Source organism: Pundamilia nyererei, unplaced genomic scaffold, assembly GCF_000239375.1.
Source record: "Pundamilia nyererei isolate P.nyererei 1_Seehausen unplaced genomic scaffold, PunNye1.0 scaffold00030, whole genome shotgun sequence".
Classification (NCBI taxonomy): domain Eukaryota; kingdom Metazoa; phylum Chordata; class Actinopteri; order Cichliformes; family Cichlidae; genus Pundamilia; species Pundamilia nyererei.
The window spans coordinates 4403598-4415223 of NW_005187431.1; the positions used below are offsets into that span (position 1 = coordinate 4403598).

The 11626-nt window shown below is 44.0% G+C and overlaps 1 protein-coding gene across 2 annotated transcripts in view; it reads left to right on the top strand.

The window, feature by feature from the left end:
- The window catches only part of trit1 (tRNA isopentenyltransferase 1), a 50284-nt gene extending 39682 nt beyond the window's left edge, over window positions 1–10602 (top strand). For both annotated transcript variants that reach the window (XM_005728892.1, XM_005728893.1), the window contains exons 9-11: window positions 8396–8505; window positions 9411–9528; window positions 9868–10602. In XM_005728892.1, coding sequence (XP_005728949.1) covers window positions 8396–8505; window positions 9411–9528; window positions 9868–10073 — 434 coding nt within the window. In that variant the 3' untranslated portion in view covers window positions 10074–10602. The remainder of the gene's footprint in view (window positions 1–8395; window positions 8506–9410; window positions 9529–9867) is intronic.
- Window positions 10603–11626: the final 1024 nt, after the last annotated feature.

Below are 11626 nucleotides of genomic sequence, written 5' to 3' on the forward strand. Positions count from 1 at the left end.
ACACACACACACACACACACACACACACACACACACACACACACACACCCTGCTTAGACTGTGCTCTGTCTGCTGCATCAGGCCTGAAAATGCAGGTGGCTGCAGAGGAGATTAGCTCTCCTCAAAGACCTCAACCTCCCATCCAATGAAGTCTCAGAGGAAATACTTTTGTTTTGTTAAATTTGTGGATGTTATGATCAGAACTTTGTTGGTATTTTTTATTTTTTTAAATTTATGGACCATGATCGTTTTTATTCACTGGATTAGAGAAATATAAACCAGAGCAAGAACAGCGTCAATCAGGCAAACATCTCTTTGAGTCAGACCAAGAGTAGCTATAAAAAGTAGTCCCTTGGAAATATGTGCAGCAGTAGTCTACTGTAGCATTTACTGAGGACTGCATTTTTGCTTGCTTTATTTATTTATTCTTTTTGTTTCAAAGAGTTGAGTGTACAAGTTACAGCAGATAACAAGAACTTTCTAAAGTTTTTAAAGTATAAAGATATTGGTCTCAATTTTAAGGGTGACTAGACAAACGGATATACTAAGAAAGTATCTTTGTTGTGAAGATAAACCATCCCTGGCGTCGTGTTTCTTCTGGTAATACACACAAATTTACCAGGAACTCCATTTGAAGAAACACATCAGTCATTTGAAGGATTTTTGCTGCGAATACCAAAACACTGCACAGTTAAGTTATCACAAGGAAGAATTTGAAGGACAGCCTTTTTGACAGGCACCAGATAAATGGCTTGAAGAAGGCCTTCGTGTTACTAGATAAGAATGTACAAGCTCATATTTAATTACCCAATGCACCAGCCTTGTAGGGTGGCTTTGCTGCAAAAGCTGAGTCATGAGGGACTGTGTTGCCGGATGACCTTCTCTGTTTGTGTGGTTCTGGAAACATGTTGTTCTTGCTGTTGACTCCATTGACGTTGTTTTTGTCGGTGTCTGTGCAGAGATGGTAAAGTGTTTCATTGTTACAGATCAGGACAGAATTATTTGGCGAGATTTACAGTTCCACACGCACTGAAGCGTCCTCACTGCATAATACTTCCAGCACCGTGTTTCACTAAGGGGGGCGGTGTTCTTTGGGTTGATTGCCTTCTTTCTGTAAGCATAAGCAGCGTCTAGTTCTAGTTTCGTCTCATCTGACCAAAGGATGTGCAATATTCCAGTATTGCATAATCTTTCTCCAGGCTGCCTTAGCTATTTCAGTCTGGCTTGATGGTGTCGCTTCTGAGAAGGGAAGTTTTTCTTCTTCTGTAGCCTCACAGTCCATTCCTGTGCTGGCTTCTAGTGACTGTCTTTTTTGAGACTACAATTCCCAGCTAGATTAAGTCATTCACTTGTGTTTGGCATTGGTTCTGGAGTCTTTAGGCATATCTCTCACTAGTTTCCTTTCCAGATTCTTTGAAATCTTTCTCTTCCTGCCTCTCCTAGGCTTGTTCTGTCCTGTGTGGCTCACTTTGAATTTCTTGATGATACTTTGACTCCTGTTCCTGACACGTGGAAACGCTGTAATAATGTTTTGTATATGTCCTACTTTTTGAGCATCACTTCTTCTTTTTCTAAAGCCCAAAAATGCCAAAAAGTCTATTTTTGGCACGATGCTTTCCCAAGTGACAGTTCAAAGACATGCTGAAGTTTTTAGACTGTTTAAATTGTAAAATAACTCTTAGTTTTAACTTGATTTTACACACTTTGAGCATTACAAAGGTAACGCGCATCAGCTTTTGTTTACAGCTGGAGTTTTTGTATCATTGGGATCCAGTCAATTCTCAGTGTCAGTAACTAGCAGAATACTGTTGGCTTGTAGGGCAGCGGGGCGTTTATTGTCAAATCTGACCCAGTTCCTTTGAAAATAAATCAATCTACAGGCTGTTGGAGCCAACCAAGAGAGTTGGGGAAGGTCTGAGTTAGTCACATCTGCTCAAATAGTAAAAACACACATATTAGATTAATTAAAGATTTGCCCAAGGACAGCCCTGTAATGCTACCCCTGGTTGGGGGATGCCCCTAACCAAAGTTTTGCTCTCATCCACCTTTCTGTTCTGCATCATCTCCGTTGACCTCTCTGTCTTGCTCTGACTGCTGACCTCCTTTTCTGTTTCGCCCGAGTCCCACACATGCCCGCACAGATGCCGGCAGGCCTCAGCTGAGCAGGCTAATCTCTTGAAGCGTTACAGAGCTGCTGGGAATGTGCCCCGACCACACAAACGCGGGCAACAGGGTCGCTGGGGTCCGCGCAGACCAACCCAGGCATGCAGAAACTAGTGGGTCAAAGGGAAAGACAAATTGAAAACGACAGAGCCTCAGTCAGGCTAACAATGAAGTAGATTAAAGAAGCTAGAACATAATCTGAATGCTGACTTTATATGTAGGCTGAATCACATGCCTCGAAGGCATAAGTTTAACCCAGTTTTACGGTTCACGTTTAGTAGCAAATGTCAGAGCGAGAGTTGGTGGGCGTTCAGTGCTTTAAATACTTCTCAGCAGGATACGTGGTTGTTGATGGACTCAGCTCTGGTTGCTGTGAGGATTTAAGCACCAGGTCAGCCAGCTTAGAAGAAATCAAGCTTAATTTGACTTGCCTTTATTTGGGGCTGTGTGTGGGTGTACACCTATAGTGTGTGCGTGGCGAGGGGGGTGGAGTTAATTAGTTGATTTAATTACCCTTAAACTACATAGTAATCTGAGGTTATATTCCTTTTATCAGGTGCTGAATCTAATGCAGATGAGGCAGCTCCCTCTGTTTAGTAAAACTCCCACAAGGCAGGCATACAAGTGCAAACAGCACCTGTAACCAGGTTACGCAGGTGTAGTTTGACCAAGGCCTCGTGAGCATTAAGTAACAGGGGGATAGGTGTCGTTCAGTCCCAGGAGTAAATGAGTGAGTAAAGGATGGATGGAGGGCGACTGAGAGGAATGGCACATGGACGGCTGGGTTGGTTAAAGAAGGGAGAGTAATTTGATCCAGCTGAGGCAACAGGTGTGGGGTGAGTTTACACCCTTGTCCACTAGCAAGTGTGAAACCTTCATGAACTCTCTCTCTCTCTCTCTCACGCGCGCACACACACACACACACACACACACACACACACACACACACACACACACACACACACACACACAAATAAATAAATGCAATCTCATACCATGGATAAAAACAAGACTGTGTTGTTGTTGCCAAAGAGACCTCTCTGTGACCTCCGCTCAGCAGACGGGCAGGATATGTTTAGGCGGAAACGTCAAACGCTGACGAGAAATCTAAAATCTTATTTTGCTGAGGTGAGGTGGGGAAGAGATGGTGTAATAAGAAAAAGACTCGTCTCTACTCCTCAGAACAAATATAACTGGCTTGTCATAGAGGATTCAACCGCTACGCCGCAGTGGCTCATACAAATGCCACAGGGTACATGTGAATCAGGAGAGACAGTCATTCATTACAAAACACATCTGCCATTGTGAAAAACACAGAGTGACTTATAGTTGTGTCTGTAAGTATTTGGACATTGCCAGGTTTTTGGGGGGGTTTTTTTGTAATTTTGCCTCCTTTATGGGGTTTAATGGTTTATGAATTCTGTCCATTTGTATTCACAGTCCCATTGTCTGAGCCTCAAAACTATCTGGGCAGTTCACTGTCTATGTCAGGGGTGTCCAGCTCCAGGCCTCAAGGGCCGGTGTCCTGCAGGTTTTAGATGTGTCCTTGATCCAACACAGCTGGTTTAAATGGCTAAATGACCTCCTCAACATGTCCTGAAGTTCTCCAGAGGCCTGGTAATGAACTGATCATTTGATTCAGGTGTGCTGACCCAGGGTGATATCTAAAACCTGCAGGTAACCAGCCCTTGAGGCTTGGACTTCCCCACTCCTGGTCTATGAACTGTGAGAGCAGTAATGCTGACCCAAAATAGTTTGCCCATTTAAAAAAAAAAAAAAAAGTAGGTGAAGGATGCTAAAGTCTTCCGTATAAACAGTTGGTGCCACTTGTTGTTTTTTTCCACTTACGAGAAGTTGATCTCTTGTTTATGCAAAGTCCAGGAACTGCTAGCCTGCACTCTTAGCTTATCTTCACACTTCACAGCTAATTAAAGCAAAGCGACTTCCGCTGCACTTTTCGGTTAATGCGGCAGCTTCTCTCGCACACTTTAATTTCTGTGGAGTGTGAGGCTGCTGTTTGCTGTTGAGCGATGTGTCAAAGAACTTTTAGGAAGATCCAACTGCATTTACAGATTTGCTTGCCACGCTTCTCCTCTCGTCTCTTTGAAACGCACTACTGTACTTTGCACTTGGACTCTGAGGTGTGTCCAGTGTTGGTGAACGGCCTGAATGATTCGGTGTAGTTTGACGATCAGTTTCAGCTTTGTGAATCTACATGACATGTTCATCCTGCTGCAGGATTTAATTCTTATGATAGTTACAGCCAGAATATCAACCAGAAATCTGGGGAAAAAAACACATTACGTAAAAGTTATAAATTAATTTGCGTGTCACTGAGTGGAAAAAAACCCCAAGCAAAACACGACTCAGTATTTGGTGTTTTTGGTGCTGTGGTCCCAACTGCCTGCAGATCATTAACAAGGTTCTCCCGTGTAGTGTTGGGCTGATCCACCATGTTTCTCATGATCATTTGTAACCGATTGATCGATATGATTGTAGTCAGTCTGTGGTAGCCGGAAATGTGGGGACCTAATACTTCTTTAGAGAATGTTTATCTCTTTAGGAGTGTGCAAATAAGCTGCATTAATCACCAGTATACTGCGCTCTCATTGGTAGCGGTTTCAACTGCTCACCTTGAGGCTGAGATAAAGTTTTTCTCAAAATCTGCTTACTTCTCATCACTAATAGATTATGTTCTGCTCCTACTTTCTGTGATCTGAGGTTACCATGTCACTGTGAATGCTTCCTGTGTGAGGATGCAGCTTAATGTATAAAGAGCTTAGACTTTAGATTCCCTCATTCCACAAAAAATCCCCAGAAATAAAGTCCACTCTTTACAGATCCCTACCTCCCAAAGGAAACTTGAACCAGCCGTACTCAACCTGCTTCAGAAATTCGATCACAAACAACAGTTAAACGACGGAGCTGAGTGAGACGAGAAGTGGAAGAGGAACTTTAGGAAAGGGGAAGGAGGCAGTTGAGTCAATAGCAGCAGCTGCGGTGTTCCAGTGTGGGTGGCAGCCAAAGAAGCACAGCTGGGCCAGGGGACATCGCGCTGAGGCTGGTAGCGGAGCTTTTATAGCAAAGCACACACAGCCGCACATCCTCACTCAGCAAACACAAGGATAACACAGCAAATGACTTCTCGCCCGCTTGTTGCAACAGGTGGACGACTGTTTCAACACGCGCGCACACACCCGGCGCTGGCAGGCAGCTGCCCAGCGACAGATTCTGCTCCTTATTGTTGGCAAGGCCATCTCCCCTGTGCACTCGAAAGGCAGCGCTCACGCTTTGTGTTTTCTCCAAGTGTGCGTGCGCGCGCCCACACCGACCACCCCGCCCTTTGTCCCTTCGGCATTTCTTATCAACTCTCATTCGAGATGTTGCGGATTAGCGGGGTTAAATTTCACCAGATCCCAAACGAGAATCATTGTGGAGCATCTGGCAGCCCACCGTACAGTATCTCCCCTTTTATTTACCACCGCTCCACTCTGCCCAGGGGGGAGGTTAGCGACTGCAGAAGGGAATTGTAGGAGGGTGCTGAGAGAGATAAAAACACAAAGTAAGGAAACAGATAGTGTCAACAGGAGGGCGCAGAATGCCCACTGCTGAGGTGAAGTAAATATTAGAGAACCTGAAGGCGAGATCGCCAACTCTGCATCTGGTGCAGGTACGCCAGGTGACACTTGCTGCCGCCGCCACCTGCCTGGTATTGTGCCGCCAACACAAAAGACTTACCTCCACACTCACATGCAGGAACCATGCAAATAGAATCAGAGGCTTTGATTAACAGTAACTGCTGTTTGACAACACACAGACAAGCCCGACTGAGTTGAGGACAAAGTTTTGAGGATAAGTGGTGCACACAGATAAGAGGAGGGGAAAAAACACATGCTGTGAAGCCAAATGATGCAGGTGCAGGGTGAGATTCTGCTATTAAGGAGCCTTTTGTTTGTTTTTGCATTTGAACCTTGTGTCAGATTAATTTAAGCACAGCTGGTCTCAGCATGAAAGAGTAAAATATGTCACGTGTTTAAATCGCTGACTGCAGATTAAGCCTACAATATGCAAATTTCACCCAGTGGCAGTTGAACTGCAGTTTGTACCAAGAGTGAATTGTAAGTGTAGAGCTGCCGGGTGTGGCTGTATGGGGACTCATTGTTCCCACACACACACACACAGCGCCACAGTCAGTCCTCTGACAAAGTCAACACTGTTAGTCATACAGTCAGGACTCTGTGTCTCTCTGTGATAATGGAGGCCCAGACGGCTCCCAGTGGAGTTCAGTCTATAGGATGTCTGCTGCCCTCAAATCCACAGTTGACTTTGTGTAGAAAGGATTAAGACATAATTGAGTTGGCAAACAGCGCTTTATAGGTTAATGGGATTCGCTTACCTGAGAGTGTGAGCTTAACACACATATATTCTAATCAGACTTTGAGTTACCAAAGTTGGAAAACCAGAACAACCCCAGATTCACGCGTTCTGTAGATTGTCCAGTTTGCCTAATTTAGAATGAGTTTTTCTAACCTTTTCTAACATAATGGAGTGGCTACAGAGATGATGTGTTATATATTATTCCTTTGTGTTTAAGGTGTCGACAGTCTAACGTTTATTTTTTTTAAATTGCATTCAATGTAAAAATTATATGCATTGCATGCAGAAGTATGCAATGTGGTTTTGTTGTGTTTTGATGGAAAAAAGGGAAACGGTTGCAGTGACTGTGACCTGCAAACATGCAGGGTAATGCAGTATATGAGGCAAAATCAGAGGTTGCCAGTGGTTGAGGTGAAAAGCAAACATTGTCCAAAGTGTTGAGAGAGCTCCAGAAAGCCTGGAGAACCATTTCCTCGAAACCACTTTAAACAATTACACGAATGTCTGGCTCCTTGGAAGCAGATTTTTTTTTATTTTTTTATTTTTAATGGAAGGATTTTGCACAGTACTGTACATTTGACCCATTCATTAACATTTACCGCCATCCACCATGTTTTTCTGTAAGCTTGGCAACTTATAGACAAAAATGTTCTCCGGCTTTCCGACGCATTTTCGCAAATTTTCCCTTTCAGCCAACCGAACCGAACATGAAGGCGCAAAAGCACAACCAAATCCCCGAGCTGTAAGCTGTCGAGTTGTATTCTGGGTAATGTAGGCTCCAGTTTTTAGCATGAAGAAGGTTTGAAATAAGGTTCTGCTGCACCTGCACGTTTGTTCAGTCATGGTTGCTGCTGTCTCGTCTGGAGTCAGGTTGGTTTCTTTTCGCTGCGTCGTGTCTGAGTACAGCCTCAGAGTTTGCGCCTCTCTCGTGCATTCAGACCGCAGTCGTAACCTTGATTCCTTGAAAAGATAACCATCTAGCTAGCTTTGAATGTCATTTAAAACCCCGTCTGTTTGTATTTTCTAACCATCTGGAGGAAAAACTCTTTAGTACAATAAAAGGAGAAAGTGAAGACAACTTGTGTGACAATGTGTCGTAATGTGCACTGACACGAAAGAGTCAAAAAATGGAGCTCAGACTCTTTTTCTTTTTTTCTGTTTTCCTGCTCATTTATTTAATCATTAAAAAGTTGCATCTGTTAGAAGTCACTCTCTGCAAGTTGCACCGATCTAAATTTCCACGGTACGCCTTGAAGGGCAGCGGCTCTGGATGCAGGCGAGCGCTGGGATAGACAGAGACAGGAGCGGGGCAAGGTCTGGTGCTGCCGTTGCGTTCCCGAGGCCTGGCCCGGAGACTGCTGACTGATGCAAAATAGAAACACGGGGGTGGAAGAGTTTGAGGGTGAGACAGTGAGTGAAAGCTGAAGCGAGACTGATGGCGGGAGAGAAAGAGAGACGGCGCACAAGACACGAGGGTGGGAGGAAGGAGGGGGGAGACATTATCGAGCCAGTGTGAGTCAGCAGGTTGATGGAGCTTCAGGGTGCGGCTCCAGCACATCGCCGCTCCTGTGCGTTACCCAGTTTGAACTGGCCTGTCTCAGCCGTTGTAGTTTGCAGACAGACCCTCCGGAGCTTCATTGTTTTATTTATATATTTATTTATTTATTTGTGTACAATGAGCACTGTCACTGTCAGAGGTCTGAAAGTTTTTTTGTCAAGGCTTTTTTTCCCCTCCACCTGTTTATTAAAAATAAATCGTTGGAAACACTGAATCCAATATCAAATCAAGTCCTCGTTGTCCTTGTCAAATGTATAAGTGTGTGTTTTTGACCTTTCTGTGTGTATGTGTGTACAGGACCAGGGGACAACATCCCTGCAGTGTATGGCCTGGATGTGACGGACGTGTCACGGTGGGAGGAGACGGTGCTGGACCCTGCACTGCAGATACTGGACAGCCTCAGTAAGGTGGGGCCTCAGCAGTCTAAAGTGGCAGCTTCCTGTTGGCTGCTTTCATCTGGTGCTGTGGAATCTTTCTCTTTTACTTCAGTTCCTTTCGCTACTCTTTATCATTCTTTATCTTTTCATTGCGTACTTTGTGGTTTTACATTTCCTTCCTTTCATCCTTTTGCCATTAGTGTGTTCCTCTCCTTGTTTGCTCTTATTTATTCCTCCTTTTGAGCATATGCCCTTCTTCCTTGGATTTGCCTTATTTGGGCTTTTTTTTGTCCCATTTTTATTAATTTTACTTCTTTTTATTTTTCCTTTCTGCGATTTCCTAATTCTTTTTTTGTCCTTCAGTTGTCAAAGGACGATGGCGTGTTGTTGCCACACCGCCAGGCGGGTGGTGTGGACACCCGAGTTTGTGAATAATATAATTTGAGAACGAGGCAACGTAGAATTTTAAAATTGACATCACGGATGAAACTATTAAAAATGTTTGAATCTCAGTGACCTCGATGTCAAAGTCTAGTTTGTTCTTTGGTTGAAAAAGGAAAAAAGGCCTTTGTTTGTATAAAATTGTCTTCTGCAACACGTTTGCTGTTAGCCGAATTTAGGTTACTTGTTTGCTTGTGATATTTAGCATTACCACACTGCTTGTTTTTCCACGGTTCACCCATCCCAGTGAACGCCACTTGTCAACCATTCAGCATTCCGTAGACTCATACGTCTCTCCATTACAAGATCTCGGAGGATCACACAATCGGGCACATTTATGGGACCATAAATCATGCTTTACTCTGCTGCCTATCCGATGTTCTGCTTCCGTTCCCTTTTTTGTTCCCTAAAAGTTTGTTTTAGCACATCATAAATATTTTTTTCAGATTTAAAACCTTAAAAAAAAAACAGACTTTTTTCGCTCCACTTCTCAGCATGAGGAGCCAGCTATTGCACCAGTCAGAGCGCAGGGGGCGGAGCAGAGAAACAAGCGGAGCCACCACATGTGTGACCTGTGTGACAAAGTGATCATCGGTGACCTGGAGTGGACAGGTGAGGCATAAGCATGTGGGGGGGGGGAAGCTGAATGTGAATATAGACGTTTGCTAACGATACTAACATGTTCATCAAAGCACCGAGGACAAGCAAACTGAGAAGTACTAAAGAAGTCGTACCATGTTATGTATTTGACTGTTTAGCGCTGCCTTAAGATTCTGTGGAGATTCATGCCCAGTGCCAAAAACAGATTTCTTTTCTCTACATGCTCACCTGATCACCTCTGGGCCCTGTTGCACCAAGTCTTGTGACTTGGCCTCTTGGTGACTTGGTCTGTTTCTCTGTCTGTCTTGCTAAATATATCCAAGGCGTGTCGTTTATCCTCTGTACCCGCAGCTCACCTGAAATCCAAGAAGCATCACTATCATGTGAGGAAGAAGAGGAAGTGCGATCCATCCTGTGACCAGTCGCAGAGGACCAGCGCACCTTCCGACTCTGCAGCAGAGACTCTTTTAAAAGACTCTTGTGATACTGTTGCTCCGGGCAGCGGTGATCAGGACTCTTCTGGGACGACACATGAGGAAGTACCAGTGACTCTTTAAAAAGCCTGCACTGACTCTGATCCACATCCATCTTCACTCAGGTCTCCATCCAGTACTTATATGATTAATTCCTGGTTTCCATAGGATCGAATTTATTTATTAATTCCTGAATTCCAACAAAAAATCCCTCCTTCATAGATGCTGAAGCCCTCGAGCTTCAGGTTCTTGCAGCATTTTTTTTTCTTTTTCTTTCCAGTAGCAACACAGACCGAAGTGAATGAAGTACATGATTTATGGCGTGTGCAGGCAAAGAATAAAAAAAACAAATCATAATTTATTTTTTAACACTGCCTGAAAATCTAATGTAAATTTTAAGAGAGGTTTATTTTTCTATTTTTTAAGACTGTGCTGTATATACCACTGCTATGGACTCTCTAGTTTGTCAGCATTTCAGGCTTCAGGACAGATTGTTAGTATTAGGCCCGGTCACCTTTATTTCAAATAAACTCCCAAAGTTTTCTCAGCTCATGCTCCGAACCTGTAATCTTGTGACGTAAAATATTTTATTATTAAACATATTTTTATTAAACTGGAAAAAAAAAGTCTCTTTTTGGAATTTCCCAAAACTTTATAGAGAATTCAAATGAAATGAGCACTCAGAGCGCGCACTAACAATGAAGGTCAAGGTCAAATGCTTAGCCAACATAGATACTGTTGTCTGCTGAGGCCTAGTGTATTGTTGTGAAGTTGGTAAATGATCCATAAAAAAGATTGTGGGTAATATGAAGTTTTTGCTGATTTACTGAACAGCTCGTGCTGGTTTTGGGGTCTACCATCACGCAAAACTTGAAGATGATATCTTGAAAACTGTGGATGCTACACCGTTACAGACAAACAGAACTAATTACATACACGTTTAGGGGGCGAAATCGGGGGGACACGGACTTAACGCTATAGCATTGACAGTAAAGACAGCTGTGGACCTCCAGCCTCCACCCACTGTGGAAGACAGAGCCAAGCTGCAGCAGACTCGGGTCTTTTAGGAGACTGCAGCCATGCAGAGACCCTGATGGACTGCCAACCAACTCACACGTCACCCCATGTGGTCAGGTGAGAGACCCTCGATGACATAACGAGTCCTTCCCCAGGTTTACCTGACGATAACTTCTTTAGGTGATCGGACGCTCTCCTTCTCTCATCTTGGCTCGAGTTTGGACTTTTGGGAAAGAAGCATTTGGATCCCAATTATGTTGTTTTCATAATCCTAGGAAGTCTAAATTGTATTTATCCAAGTGACGGTGCTTTTATGCCACTCAAACGAGAAGTAGAAAGCACAAAATTGGATTTCAGGGGTCTCTCGATGTGACAGCAGCAGTTTAACCTTGGTCTCATTGAGCTCTCATTGGCCTGCTGACACAGCACTGAGCTTGGTCCTTTGTTTGCCGGCTGCCACCTCATTTTACACTCATGAAATATGTTGTTTCTGGTCTTTTGTTCACTAGTCACCTGATTGGCGTGGTTTATCTCCTGAGTGGAGCCCAGCCGAGCTCATTTCAGCCCTGACGACGGTGTAAACCACCAGCAGGTCAGGCTGTGAGAGGAGTGTGTTTTCA